The following is a 24,932-nucleotide window of genomic DNA, read 5'->3' as shown; positions in this document are numbered from 1 at the left end:
TATGAGTCTTAGGTGAGCTCCTTGCTGGACTGGATCTATTAAACCAGAGCACACTATAATACTACTGGTGGCATATCAGCACTCAGAACAACTTAACACATAGACACATGATCCTAAATCATGCATACAGTAGGACTAAGGAATGGGGATTATTTTAGAGAAGCTACATATTGAGCTATTTGCATGTATGCAATTCCTCTGTAGGAACTGAAAATACCAGGCAGCCCAGCCACAGCAGTAGTCCTCAATGCCTATTCTACAGCTCCTAACTAAAGTCATTAGGTTATCTGCAAAGGTTAAGAGTTCACAGGTATCTATTTGGAAACCCCTGTTCCTAGAAGAGGAACATGAAACATTTTAACTCCAGCACCAACAAGATACAGCAGTACAATCTCCTCTTTAAAATATGGTTAGAAAACTTACTCTTCAAAACTGTAGCAGTCTTTTGGTTTTGTGGTTGTTTTTACTTTGAGAAATGGTTAAAAAAAAACAGTTTTAAATAAAAAAAACCCCAAACAACGCAAACTCAAATTTAGGTCAATCTCTTCACCTTGAAACTAGATCTTCAACTTCTTGAGGTCACTAAAATAAAGCTAATTTACATCACTCCAGAACTAGTGCCTGACACTGAAAATGTTATTCTTCTAACTCCTCTGTAACTCAGTATCTGCACTACAATATTTCCTTACAGGAAACATTCTCTTACAGTAAGAAAACCGGTATATAGCACTAGACTTCCCTCAGCTTTGCTACTTAGTCATTTTCACAAGTAAACAATACATCAATCTGCACTCCATTCTAGTTTTGCCCCGCATCCTAACATACTCTTCACTAGTGCTTTGGTATATACACCTATGTGCATATTAGTATCATCTGAGATGCTTTTAGTAAGGGTAACAACTAGAAGTATTCTTAAGTCACAACATTTTTTTTGTGTGGCATTATAGCTATAAGTACATTATACATTGCATTGTATGACTGATTTTTCAGGAAGTGTTTTTTTTTTAACACAGAAGAATGGTAGGTAAAAGATCCATTTCTAAAATAAATTGTAAACAATGTAATTCAGAGTATTAAAATTCATCATTTTAAACCACCATAAGTGCTTTAATAACCATCTATGTGGACCATAGATGAATGTACCTGTTAATTTCCCATTAGAGTGGCTTTAATCATTACATAAGCTTGTGCTAGTTTCGCCTGTGTGCAACTACGTTGGTGTGAAACAGAAAGTAGGTCAACCAACAGGACTGTAAACTACAGCCTGTGAAAAGGGAAATTATACTCAATACTCAGGATATACTGTGGGTGAGACATTAGCTATTGCCTCACACTGCAAAGTGAGAGGCATTGGAGGCAACAGGTAAGGGCACTCAATGTGTATTTTTTTCCAAAACTTTGGAAAGTAATTTTAAGTATTAAGCATTTTTTGTTCCCCAGTGGTTATGGGCTGCAAAGTCTCTTTGAATTCCATGATTTCTTCTACAGCAAACACATGCCCTATGATGTATAAGTATGCAAACAGTGACTATTTTTAAAAGAGATGTAAAGCTTAATGTGCCTGAATGTGATGTTGAAACACTGAATTAATTGTAACATGCAAATCCAAATTACTGCTTGAAACACTGAGGTGTTCCTGTGCCAAAACCAGTGTCATAAAGCTTTAAAAAAAAAATTAACAAATGAGGGGGAAAAAAATAACCCCTTATCTCCTACTAGGCTGAACATATACAACTGTAGAAGGGCTGCCACAAAGGCCAGGGTTTGCCTTCTAATTTTGGCTTTCCCAATAGCACACAGCTGACACGGTTCACAACTGCTACAGTAAAACCAGTGATCTGGCTTTTTCATTCCTCTTCTGCTTAGGAAGCCTACAAACAGCATCAAGGCATTTGTAGACTCAAGAACACAACCTGCATTATTCCATCCATTTTTGGAAGGTTATCTTTGCAACCCTGAGGGCACAAAACATATGTATGTGTATACAGTACATAAAGCTTATACAGTCTACAAACCGTCAGTACAGGCTCGCTCTCTGTCTTGCAAGGGAAAGTTCCCATGCCCTAGTGGCAGCTAGTCCCAGAACTTAACATATAGAGATTATCAACTTTCTTTGATCTACAAGTCATTCTGATAAGTTCTGTTGTCTCTCTTGGGCCACTCCTCCTCCACCCATTTCAGCAGCACTTTCACCACATCAATTCTCTTATAAAATTTGCAGAGATCAATCAGCTGCTCCACAGTCCGGTCACTATTCCGTAGCAAGAACTCCAAGGTGGGACTTTGGGGCTTCTGTTCAAGGAAACACAATTCATCATAAGTCATCCCCCACTTGCTTGCTAAATTTCTCCAGTTTTTCACTGTTGGGTGGCAGGGATCCAGCTTTAGCCTCACTGTGTACAACAAGTCTTCATCATTGAGCATATCACTTATGGTTGGCGCACGGAATAAGCACAACGAGCAGGTGCCGTTTTCCTTGCAGGTTTTCTTGATATCTGCAGTGAAAAACATGACATGGGGAGAAGTTAGGATCTATTGCTGTGGTTTCACCAGAAACAAAAAGTTAAAAGCACAAAGGGTTAAAGAGTGTTATGTTCCTGTGAACTGTTTCTGAAGAAGGCCAAATAGTGACAAGCAATGTCTTTTCTTATGAAATATTCAGGCAACTAACTTTCTGTGACTTCTCTCTTCGTTACTCTCAGTGGCTATAATCAAAAGGACAGTACTTTTGAAAGTACCATATTTATACTTCTATAGAAAAGGCATGTAATTCAACCCAGTGTGTGAGCTGGGACATTCATCTGTTCTGATTTTGGGAACTATGTCACTTCCTCAGAACTGCCATAACTCCTGCTTACACCACTAAGAGAATTATGTGCACACTGTGTGTATCTTCTATATATATATATGTTGTAGGACGCAGGAAAAGGTTTTGCACTGATGAAATGCAGCCTTCATAACAACATGAAGTATATACATCAGGAGAATTGCTGCTGACAGCTACAAATACAATTAGCACCTAGCACTTCATCATAACAAAAACTGGAAACGTCCCTTTGCTTTGTAAGGGCTCTCTGTCGCAGTTCTGCCAAGCAATCCATTTTAAATGTACATTATGGAAAGCATTGAAGTGCATAATCCTCCATATGTGAGAAAAGTAAAAATATCAGATTGCTGGAAATAGGTGGTGACACATTCTAAAATTTGCCTCAAATATGGAAAACTGCCATTTGAAGGTCTCCCACACACAACAGTAAATATCTCCCTGGCATTGTGAATGATGTGGTGCTATTGGACTACATTATACATTAATAACCCATAAAAGCATGTAGGAAGCAGTTCTACTCATACTCTAGTTAAACACTAATAACAAGACCTTTAACATTGCAGTGGTATAGAGAACTGTTGGAGCATTTTGTCTGCAGATATGGCCTCAGCTGTCCCTTGCGCCTGTTAGAAGGCTAGGAGCTCTGTCTGCAATAGCTGTTCTGTCACTGCAGCAGGTTGGAGGACTGGCACGGTACGGAGTGGTGGCTTCTGTAGAGTGGAAACTGAGCAGCACGTGGAAAGCAGAGTGTCCCCTCCTCCTTCCCTGGACCAGCATCTTTATGAGAGAGGCAGATGAATTGTGGGTGGAGCTGCAGCTGCAGCGGGTGATTTAAACACCCCAACAAGCTGGCAGAGGGAGGGGATGAGTCATGTGGGTATGTTGCTGAAGTTCTTTCCAGCTTGGTGCTGGAAATTACTCATGGAGTGATGGTGGCTATTTGGAGGAGGAATGCTGTGCTCCCAGCACTCACCAAAGTGGCTACTGGTATCCAGGCCACAGGCTGTGAGGAATGCCACAGCCTTTCACTGGCAGCGGGGGCAATGCTGGCAGTGGCTGCATGTGGTGTGAACAGGCTGATGACCTTCTCTGCCTTGTGGCACAGCTCCAAGATGAAGTGATGGAGCTCAGGGAGGAGGTGAGTAGGTTGAGAAACATCAGAGAGAATGAGAGGGAAATTGATTATTTTTGCAAGCTGATCTCTACAAAAATGGTGCATGAGGTAACTCTTAGTGGAGCAGAGGAATCCATATTCTCTCATCAGCAAGCCTCCCTGCCTCCCTGTAGCAGCCCACAGGAGCAGAGTCAATGAGAACAGGTCTCCGCCTGATGAAACAAATGGAGCAAGCCTGTTCCTTTAAGAAGCACACTGCCTGCAGTGGCCTTGTGGAACAGGTATGAGGCTCTGCAGGAGGAATTAGTTGTGAGCAAGGGCGAGGGAAGGCCAGAAGTACCACCAAGGCCAACTTGCTCCAGGCTGGCCATAAAAACTGACCCTCAAAAGAAAAATTGATTAAAAACTACAGAAACAATAACACAAAATTTACAAGCTCTGGATCAGTGCTGGTCTAAGAAATCTGAACTGTATCTCTAGCAAAGGGCAAATCTGCTACTTTGTGCCACCTACTCATACATACAATAGCCTCTGCTAAGATTGAGAGGGTTTTGTTTTGAGTTTTGTTTTTCATTTGCAGTAATAACTGTCAGATTGTGTGAAAATTCCAGAAATACTTCTGAATTGTGAGATGAACGCAGCTTCTGCACAAACCTTGTTTTTAAGAGAAAAACAGGCTATTGTTCTTTTTGTAATACTGTTCATCAGCCTTCTTTTTTAGCAGGCCAAAGACAACTTCTGAAGTTTTAAACAAGTTAGGACGTGTAGCAACAACATTGCTGCAGACACATAACTTCATACACGTGCTTATATTCCCTGTTAAGGGGAAACATGTTCTGATGGCATCTTTTTCACAAATACTCCATGGCCTTGCAGCAGTTCTCTGCAGAAATATGTATGTTAACTATTCTGTTCTTCTTCTGTTCTCTTGTTGAAGTGAGACAAAACTTGCTTGCTTCACTCATACCAAGATTTTGCTATACAAACAAGGAAAAATGAATATAATCCAATCAAAGTTCTAGCTAAGCTCAAAGGGTGCTCTCCTGCCCTATCTGAATTTCATCTTATTTTGCTTTGCAAGGATGCCAGAGTAAGTTTTATTCTCAAACAGAAGCTGGGAAGAAAAGAGTAAAGAAAAGAAGGGCACAGTTACAGGTAAACAAAACTAAACCAACCTGCTTCTTGTTCTATACCATGTGCAGACTATTAAAAGCATTATAAAGAATCCTGCTTTTCCAAGATGCCCCATATTAGATACTGACAAGCAAATGATGGATGACCTACCCACCTAATGCTCCTAATGCTACATGATAGGACAAGCTTCACTACTAACAGGAAATTTTCAGTTGTTCACTTAAGATTAATAGGGCTGTATATCATACCCACCCCACCCACAGCAAAGCTCATACAGCTATGGGATAAGCACCCCCTGCAGCCTAGTGCCAGCTTTTGCTCTCTCCCAATAGCTTTACAGATGTCTTCCAAAAGTGTATGTAATGGATGTATTTGGAAAGCCCAAATTACCCATTTTGTATGGTCTGCATTGTTGATCACCATCCCCTCCTAACAAATTGGAAACTGTAAATGAGACTGGTAATGAAGTGAGATCCACAAGCACCAATTATCCAGGCAGTTCTTGGTTGTGACAAGTAGCAGTTTTAACAATATACTTTCACAGAAAATCTAGGAATAAAGTAAGCAGAAAGTAAAGCTGACATATCACCTGAAAGGGATTCATCACTATGGTTTTGCATGTCTTTGTCTTCTGGCTACAAAACAGAAAACAAATATAAATCAAAACAAAACAATGTTTTTGAACACCAGCATATCTATTTGGCTAATTTACAAGTGGCAAGAGATTACTTGGAAGAATCCCAAGCTACTTGTAAGGTCAGACAGGGAATAAATCTGTTTTGAGGAATTACTAACAATTTGCAGTCTCTTCACTCAGCATTTTCATGCATTGGCTCACAAAACTGCCCTGTTGGTTGCATCCACTGAACAATGTTTACTAATGATGGGCTATGGGGTTACATCTTTTGAATATTTAGTTCTTAAACCCTCAATAATAGCTGTTCAAAAATTCATATGGTTTGATTAAAAAGATTTTTAAAAATGCCTTTTAATGAAAAACAAACCAAACCAAACAAAACAAAACAAACCAACCAAAAAACCACCAGGAATTTTCGCTAGTAACATGCAGCAGCAAGGGATGGTTTCATTGAGCTAGGAAAAGTGGAGGAGCTATTTTTACAAACATCTTCACATACGTGGAAGGGTTTCTAGGCAACACGTGGACTTGAACATTTCTGCTGGCTCATGTCTACCCCTCCTCTTGTTTGAAGTAAACATTCCCTCAGTGGCTTTTTGTGCCTGCTAATTAAGCATAATGAAAATACTTAGCAGCTTGAGACTGCAACACACCTTGTAACATTTAAATTCTACTTTTTATAGAGTAAATCTGAAAACTGGAAGGACTGCCAGGAAACTGCAGCTGCCCTTACTCTAACTATGCAGGTGTGGAGCCAGGCAAAATAGCTTTCTTCTGTTGAGGATATAAAGATGAAAGCAGAAGGGGATTTTCCCCTTACATAGCTGCAATAAATTATTGCTGATTTTTTGTATTGCAGCCTTCTTCCAATACTACCACAGCAGTCTTCTTAACATTTTGCAGGCTGTGCATGCAAACACAAGCCAACTGGATAAGAATATAGTGTAATAAGACACTCTATTACTACTTGCTACACCTTCTTTACTAAGAAATCCTCTAAAAATAGAATATTTATGATGTGGTAAACACACATACATTCATAGTCTAATTATACAGAAGGTATAATTAGACTCTGTTAGGAAAGGAGAAAACTGCATGCTCTTTTCAGCATTTCTTTATTCCCTGAAATCCACATGCAACATCAATTCACAAAATGTCAGCTCTTTGCTCAAGAGAGATCTGGCGCTGTACATGCCACTTCCGATAGCATAATTCTTATTTTTATCTTCTAGTAGTTTACTTTTCTCTGGACAGAGCTTTTTAAACATCAACTTGACCTTTATAGCAGTAAGTGAGCACCCAATGTTTAACAAAAACTGAATCTGGAGGACTTGATTATATTCATTGTCTCCACTGCCACAAATTCCTTTAAAAAGTAGAACATTACTACTGAGCCTCAAGGAGCTGCCTGTCACAGCTCAGCCTTCCCAGAGGTCTATTCCAAAAGAAACAAATAAGCAAATAAAATAAAGATTAAAAAAACAAAACAAAACAAAACAAGCCAACCAAACAAATGAAAAACAAACAAGGAAAAGTGGAAACTGTTTACTTGATTTGCAATAGCTAAATGGCTGTCCTGAGGTTCAGTAACATTTCCCACTTTATGCACTCATGAAAATTCAAATTGTGCTGTGAAAGCTAAATGCCTTTAGTAGATCTCATCTTCTCTTGTGATAAAATATAACAAGGGTGGCTAGTACTGCAAGAAATGAGAAGAAAACCAGGGATACTTACCTGTGCCATACATCTGTTTTTAAAATTAATGTTTTTACTGATCAGTTATTCACTTTTATCAAATCAGATAAACTCAGGTTTAGTCTTTAGTCATCATAATTTTCTCATAGTGTAATTGAAATAAGATGATGTAGTGTTACTTCCCATGAAATGAAGGCATTAAGCAAGAATATTCTTGCCCACAAGTAAAATCAAATAAATCTCTACAGGTCAAATCAAAGCCATAAACCTATACATGATCTGAAGATAAACAGAAAGTTTTCCATCTCTGTAAACGCATTATCATCCTAATACATTGAAATATCCTTATAGTAACTCTAGCTGGCAATAAATGTTCTCTTCTTGATGATGGGAACAAGACCATTACCTCCCTCATCTGTGAAATGCATACCAAACCTGTGTTTGTTTCTGATGAAATTCACCTGGATCTCTGGCATAAGGAACTCCTTTAATTCTTTGCCTCCCTGGAAAATGCTCATTCATTTTCTCTCTGCCAAATGTTCTGCTCAACCCAAAAAGAATCAATTTGAAATTCAGAAAATAACATCCACTTGAAAGATGGTAACCATGAAGCATGGGTGTCACTCAGTATTGCCCATTTTGGCAGTGTAAGATTGCACAAACCATGGAATGTTTCCACTACGGGAAGAGCAATGTCCCTAAGTCAAAGCAGAACAGTTACAGGACAGGACACAGTGAGTCCAAAACCTAAGACTCCTTACTACTTCTCATATTCTCTGCTATTGCTCTATTTGCAGCAGAAAAGATAGAGAACATGCATGACAAAGCCTTAACTCTTTGTTGACTGTTCTTCAGAGCATTTACACACTAATAAAAAAATATTTAAACTACAAAATGCAAGTTAATGATTAAATAACCTTTCCTTTGCTCTTCTCCACAATAGAGTTCTCAGTTAAAGAAGAGCCTATTTCTGGTCTGCTTTACTGAGTAATTCTGTACTCACCAGATATGGTCTGAAAATATATTTATTTTCTAACATTTTATCGATAGCAATAACTTAGTTCACATTCAGGTATCATTTTTCTTACCTGTTGGATTAGGCCAGAATCTGACGTAAGGGTCTTGATGTTCACGGATGCAATTTCCAATGTAACTTCATCTGTTAGGTATTCCTCATCTAAGACAAATACTGTGAAACACTAGTCTTGCACCCAAATACAAATATAAATATCAAGACTATCAAACAAATTATAGGTGTCCAGCACACAAAATTTAACTCCATATCATGATCAGTCACTGGGAAATGCTGTATTAAACCCCCAAAATATTAAATTGGCAGAGACTGCAACAAACACGCAGAGCATGACTGTGCAAAGAAAAGTAATCTTTGCAGAGATTCGGTATTAGAGTAGCAATTCTTTTTTAAACACACAACATGCTATTCTTGAAGCAAGTCATGTTCTTCTTTCACAAAGCTGACCAGTGAATACTGACTGAACCAACACATCACAGTAGGCTGAAGATGGCTGTCACAAGTCACTGTAATTTTTGCTTTGCTTGTCTCATCACACAATGATAATTGTTGAGGTAAGTACTACACAAATATTTATTTTTTATTCTGGCCCTTCGTGAACTAGGCTTATCCTACTGATCTCTACTACAGACAAGTTTTCTGAAGCCCCGAAATAATCCACTTCAAAGTCAACTGTCCTGAAAGTCCACTGAAAAAGCACAACATACCAAACTCTACGTTTTCAAGCTTCCATTCAGTCTTCAAAATGGAGATGTATAAGCCCTTTGTGACTATTCTGTAAATGGACAAATTCCACTCTGCAGGATTAAATAAGTGCTGACCAGCCACTACCACAAGCTTAAAAGAGGTTTTACCGTACATGTATCTACACACAAGAACACTCCAAGGTAATGGCTACTTATGTTAACGCTGGGACATTTCCATTTGCTGGTTTAGTGAACAAATCTCATTAAAGAACAGCTATCATCTTTATGAATCATCAGATAACAGAAAGCAGCTATTTCCTTATGCAACTCAAGAAATTACTCCAAATCAAAGAACTCATCCTTAACTTGCAAGAAAAAACCAAAATCATTATTTTCTTCTTTTTCTTGCTTTATAATACTGTTGAAATTTAAAGATGACTAGTATTCCACTCCCAGCAGGGTAAATAAAGAACATCTTTATGACTGTTCATCCAGAGACAAGAAAAAAATAATTAAAAAAACTCTGGCTGAAAATGCAGAGTATGGGCATCAAGATTCCACTTAATTTGTGTGGAAATACTGTGTGTGACATTTGTTATGTATTTGAGTGGAGGCAGAATTACAATCAAACCTAATGTAAACATTAAACCTAGTCCTGCAAAACAGAGTTCCTTCAACTCACCTTTAATTAATACTCAGTAGAATAGAATTAACCAGGTTGGAAAAGATCTTTGAGATTGAGTCCAACTCATCACCCAACACCATCTAATCAACTAAACCATGGCACCAAGTGACCCATCCAGTCTCTTCCTAAACATCTCCAGTGATGGTGACTCCACCACCTCCCTGGGCAGCACATTCCAATGGCAAATCACTCTTTCTATGAAGAACTTCTTCCTAACATCCAGCCTAAACCTCCCCTGGTGCAGCTTGAGACTGTGTCCTTTTGTTCTGGTGCTGGTTGCCCGGGAGAAGAGACCAACCCCCACCTGGCCTCAACCTTCCTTCAGGCAGTTGTAGACAGCAATAAGGTTTCTTCTGAGCCTCCTCTTCTCCAGGCTAAGCAACCCCAGCTCCCTCAGCCTCTCCTCACAGGGCTTGTGCTCCAAACCTCCCAGCAGCTTTGTTGCCGTTCTCTGGACATGTTCCAGCAAGTTTTCAGCAATAGAGGGTGCTAAGAACTTCAGTTTCCAGCAGTAGAGGGTGCTAAGTAAGTCATAACCCAAAATGGTCTATTAATTAACTGACCTATAAAAGTCACAGAACAGCACCTTCCCCACCACATGTTGGACAATGTACTGCCTATTCAAACATTAAATCTGTGGTGAATATATTTTTATGTTACACTGAATTGCACATGTAACACTTTTGTTTTACATATGGACCTGCACATTTGTAACACTTTTAAGATTACAGATTCATATTTCTAAGTCTGTATTTTTCTAAAAATAGTTATAAAATGTCATTCTCAGAAGAAAAAAAAAAAATAGTGGAAATGAACATAATATTAAGAGCTATTTGTATCACTTTCAACTCCAAAGAGGAAATGTCAAGCTGTATTAGTATTTACATCTTTTTACACTTGCAAGAGGAAGCAGAAGCTAAAATTAAGAAGAAAAATGAGTTAACTTCGTTTCTGCAGCAAATGCTGAATATTCTACTTCCTCTCAGCTTTCCCTTTCAAATTTAAGGTATTTCAAACATGCCAACCCAGATTTCAAAGTACTTTGATAAATTTAAATGTCTGAATTTATCTAACTAGTTTTGAGGAAAACAAACAGCCATGGAAAAGAATGTTACAGAGAAATTGTTTTAGTGTTAATAAACATTTTGAAGGACAAAAAAAAACACCTGCTTGCAAATCAAGAGAAAGTAGTTTGAGTTCAATGAATTTGGACCCCACAGTCTCTTTCCCTGATGATCAGCAGTTCTGAGAACATGCTGATTTTGTCTGACTGGCTCTCTTAAGCCTCCACAATACTCTCTACCCTTTTTCTAAGGTATATTGCTTATGTTTCTCAGGAAGAGTTTCAATTGTGATTAGCTTCTGCATAGTTTTCTGCGTCTCTCCTCACTGCAGACCTGCTGTGCAACACAGGATGGAGAACACACTACTTGCAGAGTACTCAGCTGAGCCAGGTTGTTTCCTGGACAAAAGCCAACAGTGAAGTTTGTGATGACCAAAACCCCACCTCACATGTCAAGGAGACCATGTAGGGGATATTAACACTGGATAATAGAAGAATTTGACTCCTGTGCAACACAGAACCTGCATTCCCTTTTACCATTTTCAGCAAGGAGAAGCAGGAACTTGTGCAGAGTGGACCTCTATTAGGTTCCCAAGTATACTTGCTGAAGACACAAGATGTTAATTTGTTGTAGAGCTGAGAATCGGAGCTAAGAGACCTGGTAATCTCTTTGCAACCATCTTCTGACATTATCATGTCTCTACCATCTGTTCTCTGAACACTACTTTCTCATGGCTTTCTCATAGTCCTTCCAGGCTAGAAGAACTTCTGATGGCAGTTTTAGAGTTTTAGAACAAAACTAAACATTAAACTGACCTTAAAAATACAGAAGATGACACTGCATTTAAAACATAAACATCTAGGAAAAAGGAAGAGTATTTCAATCTGTTGGATAACACAGTGGTTTTATTGTATATAACAAAACAGATCTATGACATCTGAGTAGACAGATTTTACAATACTTACCTTTAGGTACTCCTGTGTCCTGGACAGGATATTTTTCAGTCTGTCACAAAAAGGCAAGAGACACAGATGTTTGTTATTTTGAGTGTAACTGTGCTGGAGAAGGATATAAAACTGCACAATTTTAGTTGCATCTCTTAAATTGCTACTAGTTCATCTGTTTATAGTCAGATATAGTAACACACTTTGTGACTGACATACACAGAAGTAAGAGATTGCTGCTTTGCTGCAGTTTTTTAAAGTGAATGTGCTGGTTTGAGCTTTAACTGGAATTTAAAAGCTCAAACAATAACAGATTGAGATTCCTCCCCGCTTTTACCTGGTAAGGTAAAACAAAAAAAGGCTGGGGGAAAGGAGGGGTAAATTCAGGAGTGAAATGGTCTTGAATTGGTTTGGAAGAGGCAAATTTTTAACAAAATACATATATAGCAATAACAGGGAGGGTTCACAAAGGTAAGGGATAAGGATAAATAGGAAAATAAACAAAACCAAGCCTGGATGGCCTTGTATTCCCTGGATGCAAGTGGATTTGGTTCTTTAGAAAAGCGTGGATACAGCTTGGAAAGCAGGCCCCGACCGTGTGGTCAGTGCAGGAAGCATCAGCAGCAGATGATCTCTCTCTCTCGAGCAGGCAAAGCGGGGAAAGAGAGAGAAGTAAAAGATGTCCACCATTCTTATAGGCTTGCTGGACAGGAAAGGGGAGTAGAATAGACCACCTTTGACCCAGGGACCCCTCCTCCTTGGAGGGGGAAAACCAAGTCTCTTTCTGCCCACCTGGATCAAGTTTCTTTTGTCCACCTGCAGCCCCCATCGAGGATGGGTGTAACCCAGCACAGTGAAAAAGCAGGGATTACAAAATAAATTTTTCATTTAACTAGCAGGATAATCTAGAAAAGGTACCAGGAAGGAACAGAGATTACTTGAAAAGCTCCTTTAGCAGACATAAGCTTTTACTAAAATGTCACTATACTGAAAGAAGAAAAAATATTTTCCCCTTCTGCTCTCAAACTCATAACTAAGTGACTTAAGATATCTTAATCTAGAGGGGGGCAGGGGAAGGTAGATAAACAAATTTTCATTCATCTCAGTAACTTTCCCTCACCTTTAAAAAAAACTACCCTTAGCAAAACACTATCTAATTTATTCAGTGCACAAAAACAATCACAAAGTCTGTATCTTTTATTAAAATCTGCTAACATAAATGCATGTAGACAGACTGCAATGATGGATCCCAGTGAAGGTTCAGCATTTAGAGTACTAATGAAATTTTCGGAATATCCTGCTGTGACTCCCATTCGCAAATCTTCAAAACAGGAAGAAAACACTGGGGCAAAGCAATAGCTTAACCACTTGCCATACATAAAATAAAGCAATGGATTTCAATCTGTTTACACAACTGCATTAGATAAGTCTTTGGACTAGGTGGCACTGTAGCTTTTCCACAGAGTAAACAAACCATAGCAACATCAAAACCGTAACAAAACAAACAAACAAACCTCTTAAAACATTTCAAAGCATTTCATATTACTTTTACCCAATATATTCCTTGTCCCAGCTTAAGACTCATATGTTTAAAATCCTAAGACACAAAACTCTGTAAACAGTACTACTCTGCTTGCCAGCAAGCACTAGGGAATTCTGTTTAGTCTCACCCCAGATTCCCCCATGCCTCCTGTAAGGCTGCTTGGTCATACCTTTCCAAGACTTTAACTCATCAGACAAAATACGCACAAGAAGGAATAACAACTTAATACAATTGAAATTTTAAGCCTTAAGTGTGTATTCTTATTTCTCCAACTTATATAGCACCAGTCTTTCTTGGTTGTTCAAGGCTATCCCAATGGACAGCTCATCTTATCCACTTAGTTTAAGTATCTAATGGTATTTTTATTCACACTTTAATTTCACAGGGCTAGTAAATAAACATTTGGTTATAAAATTATATGGATAAACAAACCCCTATATACATGCATGGTTTGAATTAACATTCTTGAATGTTTCACCTCTTTTCATGATTTTAACTGTGTTAAGACTTGAAATACCTACCATTGTTAAGGATAGAGTGCTTGGATCTGTATCCTCCACTGGCTCCTTTGCTGCATGACCTGCTTGAAATAAAAAAGCTTTATCATTGCATAATCCTCAGAAAATTTCTATCTCCTTTGCCTGACCAAGATAAATCACAACTATTTAGCCATTACATGCATTATGTCAAACTATATTTCCACAATAAAATCTGACAAAAGTGTCAGTTACTATCACATAAACAAGAAACCCCGTAATAAATTGACTTAAATGAAAATTCTTAATTCTTTTTAGTTAAAAGGGTAAGATACAGAAAATAAGCTGAAAGGTAAGTTTGTTCTCCTAGTGACAGGATTCCATTTTTTCTCAAAGCAATAACTCTAACAGTAAACATACCCACTATGACCAAAAATACTAGCATAACAAAAGGCAGATTATAGTACAAAACATAATACAAAACATATTTGAAGTAAATGCTAATTATTTGTATACATCAGAATCATAAATTTCAGTTATATTAACATCAAAAGGATGTAAATCTTCAAAGTATCACCAAGGTTGGAAGAGACCTCAAAGATCGAGTCCAACCTGTCACCACAGCCCTCATGACTAGACTATGGCACCAAGTGCCACGTCCAGTCCCCTCTTGAACACTTAAAGTACTTGCATGTGAATGATCAACCCCTTTGCATCAATGACTAAATTGACAATAGCGAAGTACTGACCAAAGTGCATAGAAAATCTGAAAAAAACCTTGGGATTCGCAAAACGGCCCCCTGTAATTTAACATCATCCTGCCATTTCCTTGAGAAGTCTTTTCTACTGCTAAGTACCACATTTCCAAAAACTGAAAAGCATAAAATTATATAGTAGGATTTTCACCCCATTCTCATCACTCTCACAGGCATGTATTACATGCTTTCAGTAAGAGGTGATTGTAATCAATGTTTTGTGATTATCTGCTCCCAAATGCAGAATCGGTATGTTCAGAACACGGTTCCCCAAATGCAGTACAATACACACAGTGTAAACACTGAGCACCAGAACAGCACACAGACATTATTCTAACCAATTCAAATATGGCATAATTGTTTATTTTGGGACCTATTCCCACAGATCTATTCAATGCAATAGAACATGCTAAAAGGTAATCAGGTCACATCAGCATGAGTTTATGAAAGGCAGGTCCTGCTTGGCTAACCTGATCTCCTAGAACAAGGTGACCCACTTTGTGAATGAGGGAAAGACTGTGGATGGTGTCTACCTAGACTTTAGTAAAGCCTTTGACACCATTTCCCTCAACATTCTCCTGGAGAAACTCCCTGCTCCTGGCCTGGAGATGCATACTCTTTGCTGGGTAAAACATGGCTGGGAGAGACAGGCCTCAAGAGTGCCAGTATGAATGAAATGAATGAATGAAATCCAGTTGGTGGCTGGTGGTGTTCCCCAAGGCCCACTGTTGGAGCCAGTTCAATTTAATATCTTCAGTGATGACCTGGACATGGGGATTGAGAGCATCCTCAGTAACTTTGCAAATGGTATTGAGTCAGGCAGGAGTGTTGGTCTGCTTGAAGCTCTACAGAGGGACCTGGGCAGACTGGATATGTGAACCTAGCTCAATTTTATGAGATTCAAGAAGACCAAGTGCCAGATCCTGCACTTGGGTCACAACAACCCCATGTAACACTAAAGCCTTGGGGCAGAGCAGAAAAAGATCTGGGTGACACCTTGAATACTATGTTCAGTTTTGGGGCTCTCACTAACAAACCGATGTTGAGGTGCTGGAGTATGACCAGTGAAGAGCAACAAAGCTGGTGAAGGGTCTAGAGAACAAGTCTTATGCAGAGTGGCTGAGGGAACTAGGGTTGTTTAGCCTGGAGTAAGGAGGCTGAGCAGAGGGAGACCTTATTGCTCTACAGAAACCTGAGAGGGGCTTCTAGCCAAGTCAGTAATTGCCTCTTCTCCCAAGTAACAAGTGATAGGACAAGAGGAAATGGACTTGAGTTGCACCAGCAGACATTTAGGTTGGACATTAGGAAAAATTTCTTCACCAAAACAGTTGCCAAACATTGGAACAGACTGTCCAGGGAAGTGGTTGAGACACCATCCCTGAAGGTATTAAAAAAAAAATGTAGATGTGGCACTTAGGGACATGGGTTAGTGGTGGACTTGGTAGTACTAGGTTAATAGTTGGACTCAATCTCAAAGGTCTTTTCCAACCTAAACAATTATGTTCTAAAGTGTAAGACAACTTAAGACAATACAATAAACAAGCCTGAAAATAAAAATGTGGCAGCAGTGGGACAGAAGCAGCTCCAGGGCTCTGAGACACAGCCCTTCCCCATCCTCCTTCTGTGAGGTAGCTCCATTAACAGCAGTTCTGGGTGTTCAGTGTGGTGTCCAGCCATTCACTGCAACGCCAGGTAGAGCCTTTCTCAGCACTAGTGCCCACAGGAAAAAACACACACATTGTCCTAGCAGGTGACACATGATCAGTGGGGTTAGATCTATAAGGTTTGAGCACTGCCTTTGCACATAGGTGCACTGAATGATTTTACAAGGCAAAAGTCTATGAAATTTTAGATGATCTTGTTCATACTGCAGTACAAAGTTCAGGAAGGCATATGCAAAAGGGAAGGGAAAAAAAAAAAAGTCATATTCTTCTCACACATGCCCTTTTTGGTAAATATTAAATCCTTGCTCCAGAAATGTGGTATTAACTGTATGTTCTGGATACAGCCTGCCCTAATGGCAAGGGCCAGCATAAACTGCTACAAGCTTACCAGCTCAAATGCAGAGAGGTTGAAACTGGAGTATGAGAAAATACAATAAACTGGTGTACAACACTGCATAAGAGTAGGGCCAAAAAACTGAGGATCCAAGTGAGAACTGTAATGGAGAACTGTGAAGGAACTGGGAAGGGATGTGGGGCTGAAAGAATAACATGCCCTTAAAAGAAAGCTGAAAAAGGAGGCAGTAGTGGAAACCGAAGAAAGGCTCCAGGGAAGCAGGCCAGCCCAGGCATCCCTCGTCTCACTGTTTTTCCACTGTCAGCAAAGACCCAACCAAACCCAGTGGGCAAAGCATGCAACTTATTGCCAGTTTGTTCTGCAGGCCTTACAACTCCTCCTTTTTAGATGCATTCTTTTAAAAAAATAATTATTTTGCCCTTGTAATACAAGAGAAGCCTTGAAGTACATGACAGAAGACTCAACCAAAGGTCCATGCCTTGGTGAATCTTGGTGGCTACTGTAGCTACGGTAAGGGCTTCATCCCCTATCTCCTGTTACACCTCCTAGATACAGCCAAAGTACATTGTGATAGTGCTAATTTACTTTCCACAATCCCAAGGGAAGCATGGAAAAAAATGAGAGAGGCTCCAAGAATACAGGCATTTGTAATAAGGACTTGACAGACTCCGAGGCAGCTCTACAAAAAGTGATTCCTGATGTCGAAGTCTCACACAGAAACACAGTCACTGTGAATCTGAGACTCTTGATCTTTCTTGTTTAGTATCCATCCTGAAAAATGTTTTAAAATATTTTTTGTTTTCCTATACCTCAATTTCTTCCCTTTTGCTTTTCTATTTATGAAGAATAGCAATCTCCACATTTTTTAGGTTGTAGGGCACTACCAAGTCTCAACATTTTCTCTCAGTGGCATGTATATGCATGAATATTTGTACCAAAGAATAAAGGCTCCACATATTGGCTGCAGATGATTCACCATGGTCTTGTTGACCACTGGTAGTAGGCAGATCATTTGAAAACCACAGACCTAATATTTAATAGTGAATAAGGCAATTAAAATGCCATGTCCTCTCTTTCCCACATGTATCTTCCAAAGCATTCTGCAGGCCATGGCATACAGATGCATGCAGGTGCACAAAACAGGAGGGAAGAAAACTCTCATGTTAAACATGAAACATGCAGTTTTGCATACTGAAAGGACAACAGAAAATGCAGTTACCATCAGACTGACTATTCATTGCAGACTGGTTTCAGGTACTATGACAGACAGCTTGAAAACAACATTATCTGGGATCCCTCAAAAAATCAGTACCATTGGCCTACATTTACTTCCCCACACTTCTGCCAGGAACAACATGAGTTGACTCAGATGGACATACATCAGCATGTGCAATCTGACAATCTGACTCGGACAGACATAAGTCAGGTTCAGTGGTCGCTCCCAAGGTTCCTTTCTGCTTCCCAAGACCTGCACATTGCTCAGTGGCTGCCACAGCTTTTCTGCCCAAGCCCATCCAGTATAACCAGTCTGCAATAGGAACAACACACTTTTACCCATCACCACTGTTTCTTTCTGTTCAACGCTGCTATTCTAATGGAGATGCAATGCTGTGCATTTACCAGAGTGAATGGTTTGTTAATATTATATATACACAGGTGTATATCATGTATTTATATAAACAAACTTCTAATCCTGCATCTTCTCTTCATCCTTGCCTGGAACGAGCTCTCAAAGTGAGTTTTGGAGACCTCAGCATAATGATCTTTAAGCAGGAAGGAGCTGACAAAACACCAGGTAGAAATGGTATTCCTGTTAAGAGTTTTTTTCCCGGGTAGCATAGCCTTGACAGCACCAATACCAAGTGAAGCACATGAAATTAACTATAGTTACAACCATGTATGTAGTAAGACCTCTTTCACACTGTATTGGGTTGGCTGAGATGGAGTTAATTCTCCTCAAAGCATCTTTCTAGTGCTGTATTTTGCAGTGCTGTAGCTGATAACACACCAGTTTCAGTTACTGCTGAACAAGTATCCAGGCTGTGCTTTTCCAAGTTTTCCCCATCCCAAGAGTGAGCTGAGGGGTGGGCAAGATGGGAGGGTGCTTTCCAAGACTGACCGTCTGCTGATAGGAAGTAGAGATTAACATCTCTCTTCACTTTTGCTTTCCATGCACAGCTTTTGCTTGTGCTTATTATTATTAAATTGCTCCTCTCTTATTGCTGGCTTTTGTTGTATTTTCCCCCTCACCCCTGTCCATCTAAGAAGGGGAATGATAGAAAGGCTTTGGTGGGTTTTTGGCCCCCAGTCAGGGCCAAACCACCACACACACCACACACACATTCATATTTGTATTAAAAAATAGTATTAAAAAAAATGTATTAAAATATATTTGTATTAAAACAGATTTGCACAACTCAAACCGATCACCCTAATATTAATGTTGTTCACAGACATGAACCCTTTGATTAAATACGAATCAACAATGTTGTTTTCACCAGAGGCATATGAATTTCAGATATGAAACACAGACAATTATATTAGAACATTCAGTTCTCTGAAAAGTCAGAGTCCATCAGCACTTGAGCTTTTTTGTTCACTGTTAACTGCTCAAAATTTTGTCACCACCTGTACAGCTAGGTAGGGAAGAAGTGCAGTGCTGGCACTCCTAAAATGAGGTACTCAAATGTCATTTGCACCATTAGCCATGTAATTTACAGAGCGTGAAATTCCTAACGCCTCAGAGTCAGGGATTTTAAGAAAAGCAAGCACAAGGAAACTTACATGTTTAACACTGGAGCAGGCTTGACAAGACAAGTTGTACGAAATCATATCAACAGAGCACATGATAGATAATTAGCGCGCTCAATCAGCGTGTGCGGAGCGGGAAGGGAGTAACTAACAAACCCCTTTAATCTCGGCCGCGGTAGGCTCTTCACCCGGCTCCCGGGAGCCACGGCCGCAGGTCAACCCTGCCTGGGGCGGGAGGCGGGACGGCCGGGCGTCGCGGGCCGCACCTCACACTGCGCCTGCCCCGGATCCGCGGGGAGGGCTGAGAGCAGCGGCCGCCGCCCCTCCCGCCCGGCTGCCTGCTGCGGTGTCCTCACCTGGGGGCAGCGGGTCCTGCGGAGCGGCCATGAGGCAGGCAGCGGCGACAGGATTCCAACGCGAGGAACTAGCTTCACCCGCCGACGTGCCCGGAACCGCCGCCCTGCCGCCCCGCCCCCTTCCTGCCGCCGCCCCGCCCGCAGCCACGCCGCAGGTAGGGCCGGGCGTGGGGCCCGGCTCCGCTGGGACGGTGAAGCACGTCCGCCACAAGCCTGCCCTGCCGGCAGGCAGTACCGCTCTCTCCGGGTGGCAGGTGTGCCGCTGCATGGAAATTCCGTGTCTCATTGACCATGCAGACGGTGTACGGCTCGTCAAGTAACACTAGCTGGGACGTAAAGCAACTAGTAAAGCAAGTTAGTTCAACAATATAAACCCAAGTGCTCGCATTCCTGTTCTTGTGCATATTTACCGGCTTGAGACGGTGGCCTCGGTTAGGATTTAATGTACATCTGCACATGGCTCACAGGGCACGGTCATAGTTTAAGAACACACATATTACAGAGCCAGAGTCATAAACTGCACTGGTTTCTCACAAATATTTAAAATTAATCCTCTCATGCTACAGGTACTTGCAATACCATGATGATGACAAATCTTTATAATTGCTTTGCATCCCCCTTATCGCCAGCAAATTCACTCACTTAAGGGTCAATATACAAAGTAATACAGATTGCTGGAGTGGGGTCTGTGCATGAAATCTGTTTCTAAATAAGAAATACTATGTATTTCTACTTACTGCACAATACAAACAGAAGAGACCAGAAAATTTGAATTTGCTATTATAAAGACTCTATTTGTCTGTTAGCCACTTGTTTATTAACAGGGTTACTTTACAGTCAAATGCTACTGTTACACTGAGAAGAACTCCAGTCCAGTCAACTGGCTTACACTGGAGTAACTAAACGTAGCTTTTGGTCCGTAAAGTATTACAAATTAAGTACTTCTCCACAGTTTATTTTCCATCTCTCCTGTATATTAAAAATCTTAAAAACCCCAAACAAGCAACAACTAAAACACCAATAAAATGTAATTGCTCTTATTTTCAGAATTTAGACTGACTACAGTGGTTTATCCTGCTGCTTGGCTTGTCATTAATATCAATAATACTAATATTTTCCCAAGGATTTTTTTAATGAATTTGTGAATTCTTGTAAAAGAGCAAGTCTTTCTGAGAACTCTTATGGTATACCTCCAAAACCTACCAGTGAAGTCATTGACATGGTATTTAGAAGATTCAGAGCATCACCCTTACTTCACTTGAGATCAATGCCATTGGGTTGTACAGACACACATTTGTATCTCAAGTTCAGTTTTGGGCACTTCAATACAAGAAAGACATCAAGTGCGTAAAAAGAAAAGCGACTAAGCTGGTAAAGGACCTAGAAAATAAGTCTTGTGAAGAGTGGATGAGGGAACTGGGACTGTTTCATTTGAGGAAGAGGAAGCTGAGGGGATACCTCATCACTATCTACAGCTACCTGAAAGGACAACATAGAGAAGCAGGTGCTGGTCTCTTCTCACAGGCAATTAGTGATAGACCATGAGGGAAACAACTTCAAGCTGCATGAGGGTAGGTTTATGCTAAACATTAAGAAAAAAATTGTTGCTGAAAGCATAGTCAAGCATTGGAATGGCTGCCCAGGGAGGTGGTTGAGTCACCATCCCTGGGTGTGTTTAATGGTCATTTAGCTGTGGAACTTATTGGTATAGTTTAATGGTGAACTTGGTAGAGCAGGATTATGGTTGGACCTGACAATCTTGAGGGTCTTTTCCAACCTGAATAATTCTATGATTCTGTGAATGATTCTACAATCTCTGTACAGCTCTCTCTCCAAGACAGAGCTCACAGATCAGTAACAATTGTGTAATTCATGATGTGTAAGAACTAAAGTAGTAGTTTTTAGGCATATCATTGGAGTCCATTTTTTTGACCTATGGGTTAACTCTGATTGCTTCTATATTAATACTGAAACTCATTATCAAAGAATGAAGGCATTTCTTAGTTTTAAAAGGGTAAGACAAAGTCTAATTGGAAATAAAACTGCTCATTCTGTATGTTTCTCTAAATTTCCTTAGAGGCAAAATGGTTTTTTTTTGGTGATGAATAATCAGGCTGAGAGTGCAGAGAAGGTATATTCCTACCAACACAGATCTGCACAAATGCTAGAGCAATAATTAGAGCCTCTCCTATAAGACAGGCTGAAGGAGCTGGGGTTGTTCAGACTGGAGAAGAGAAGGCTCCAGGGACACTTAATAGCAGCCTTCCAGTACCTGACAGGGGCCTATAAGAAGGATGAGAGAAACTGTTTACAAAGGCCTGTAGTGATAGGATAAGGGGCAGTGGCTTCAAATTAGGGAAGAGTCGATATAGATTGGGTATCAGGAACAAGTTCATTACCATGAGGGTAGTGGAACACTGAAACAGGTTGCCCAGGGAGGTGGTTGGGGCCCTATCCCTGGAGATATTCCCAGTGAGGCTTGACAGGACTCTGGGCAAGCTGATCCAGTTGAAGATGCCCCTGCTTACTGCAGAGGGAGTTGGACTAGACGACCATCAGAGGTCCCTTCCAACCCAGAGCATTCCGTGCTGGGAGCTAAGCCAGATTTTACCATCTACATGGCATTTACTCTTCTGATAACTTGCAACCTGAAATCTTCCTATATTAGGATTTTTAAATTATTTTAATAAACAATAGCAAAATTGCTTTAAAAAACAGTAACAAAATTATTTTAGTGGAACAACATGTGCCAGCAGCTGAAACTGGTTGATATTATTAAAAATCATGTACTTTTGTGAAAAGGTATCTGTAAATCACATTGGCTTTTCATTTTGAAAAGAAATAAAATAATGGGATGGAAGAACTGAATACTCTAGATAACATTACTGCCTCAAAACTTGTTAGTCATCATATTTTAACATTTTCTGAGTACTGAAGTGTCATGGATTGAATTGAACCTGCTGCTCTTATTCACACCATGCTGCAGTCATGCCAGCTTCAAAAATGAAAGTCCTAACTGGGGCAAAATGTTGTGGGGCTTGAACTTCAAATTGCAGCATGGGAGGTTTCCTGTTCCAGTTGCTGCTTCTGGGTTCCAGCTTCTTGGGTGTGGTCTCTTTTCTGCAGACATGGGGGTGGAAAGAGTGGGAGTTTGGTAGCTGCTGGGTTTTGCTTTCTGTTTCATCCGGGGTTTTTTTTGGTGTTTTTTTTTTTTTTTCTTTTCCCCTGTATTTCACTGTGTTTCTTTTGCAGATAGGCTAAGGCAATAATGTGTTATTAGATTAAATTATTGGCTAAGGTAATTACACATCTTGCTTATGATATGTTACATTAAACTCTTATCTTCTCCTCTCAGCCCTGTGTGTGTTACTCTTCCCCTCACTTTTGTGTTGGGGGAGCAGGTAGGTTAGCCCTTGTACTAAACTGTCACATGAAGGAAGCCTGCAATTATATACAAATATCTCTAGAGCACTGTCAACAATACAGATTCATTTGGCTGTTGCATGCCTGTTCTTGTATCATTTTTCCACGAGCAGAAATATTTATTACTTAACTCACTGACCAGTCCAGAAAGCCAGCAGTTATTTTGGCAAAACTAAATGTAACTCTACCATAAAAATTAAATCCAGAACAAGATAACTTTAAGCAATGGCAATCTCTAAAACAGTGGATTAATTTTCTCACCAAATTTCTATACTTAAGAACAGCCTGTATCATGCTGTAATCCTTCAGGGTGCAACATTCGGTGTAACTAAAGACAATGGGAGGAGTTCAGGTTCTTGTAGATTTCCTTTCAACTACAGAATGAATATTTTCAAGTAGTTTTTATAAATCAAGTCCATACATGCCTGTTTTCACCCCTTTCCTGGCCCCATCATAAAACCAACCATCTTTGATCAGGAGAGAGACTTTTCTCAAAGACCTGCAAACTATCTGGTAAGTAGCCAGTTACTTTACTGTTTGAAGTGTCAGGTAACAGAGCCTCCCATCTGAGCACAGGGCTGCAGATGAAACCTTGTTTATTCTCATGGACAATGTATTCCTGTCCAGCAAAATATTATTGCTACCTTCTATTGCTGTTTCTAACTAATGCCCTATAGCTTTCCCTCATGGAAATAAAGAGCTTCTGTTCCAGATGACAAATGCCACTAAGACAGTGGAACTGTAATATTCCCCTCCCTGGCAGGGGTTGCTAATAGTCACAATAACTGTGGGTGTGCCGGTATCATGTAGCAACCTTGCTTATTCTTCCTCATTAGTTTGGTGTATACATTTCTAGCATCTTTGAGGAAGTTTGTAATGAGTAAAATACTTCTTATTTCAACATCAGTTGGATTGCTCAACGGTTTGAAGTTCAGATGGAGAGCAGTGACAAGTGGTGTCCCTCAGGGGTCCGTACTGGGACATGTGTTAATATTTTTATCAATGATATCAACAGTGGGATCGAGCGCACCATCAGCAAGTTTGCAGATGACACCAAGATGAGTGGTGCTGTCAATAAACCAGAGGGATGAGATGTCATCCAGAGGGACCTGGACAAGCTGGAGAGGTGGGCCCAGGAGAACCTCATGAGGTTCAGCACAAGCAAGTGAACGGTTCTGCACCCAGGCAAGAACAAGCCTCACTATCAATATAGACTGGGGGATGAGGTGATAGAAAGCAGCCCTGTGGAGAAGGATTTGGGGTTGCTGACAGACATGCTGACTGGACATGAGCAGACAGTGTGCACTTGCAGCCCAGAAAGCCAGGCACATCCTGGGCTGCATCAAAAGAAGCATGGCCCACAGATCCAGAGACATGATTCTGCCACTTATGCTCTGGTGAGACCTCACTCCAACTACTGTGTACAGGTTTGGATCCCTCAATATAGGAAGGACATGGACCTGATGGAGTGGGTCCAGAGGAGGGCCACAAAAATGATCAGGGGATTGGAGTGCCTCTGCTACAAAGACAGGCTGAAGGAGCTGGGGTTGTTCAGCCTGGAAAAGAGGAGACTATCTTAGGGCAGCCTTCCAGTACCTGAAAGGGGCCTACAAGAAAGATGGAGAGAGTCTGTTTACAAAGGCCTGTAGTGATAGGACAAGGGGCAGTGGCTTCAAGCTAGAGAAGAGCAGATTTAGATTGGGTGTTAGGAACAAGTTCTTTACCATGAGGGTAGTGAACACTGAAACAGGTTGCTGAGAGGTGGTTGGGGCCTCATCCATGGAGATATT

At 40.3% G+C, this 24,932-nt stretch overlaps 1 protein-coding gene across 1 annotated transcript; it reads right to left on the bottom strand.

Moving 5' to 3' along the window:
* Nucleotides 1-999: 999 nt before the first annotated feature.
* Nucleotides 1,000-19,750, bottom strand: EDARADD (EDAR associated via death domain). Its single transcript, XM_054162292.1, has 6 exons — nt 19,720-19,750; nt 13,884-13,960; nt 11,841-11,880; nt 8,496-8,584; nt 5,665-5,710; nt 1,000-2,495 (listed from the first exon to the last, which is right to left on the bottom strand). Exons 1-6 carry the CDS (start codon nt 19,748-19,750, stop codon nt 2,119-2,121), a joined length of 660 nt encoding a protein of 219 aa, XP_054018267.1. The 3' UTR covers nt 1,000-2,118.
* Nucleotides 19,751-24,932: the final 5,182 nt, after the last annotated feature.

This window comes from Dryobates pubescens, chromosome 6 (assembly GCF_014839835.1).
Source record: "Dryobates pubescens isolate bDryPub1 chromosome 6, bDryPub1.pri, whole genome shotgun sequence".
Lineage (NCBI taxonomy): Eukaryota > Metazoa > Chordata > Aves > Piciformes > Picidae > Dryobates > Dryobates pubescens.
The sequence above is the reverse complement of the archived record's forward strand: the minus strand, read 5'-3'. Positions and strand labels throughout refer to the sequence as shown.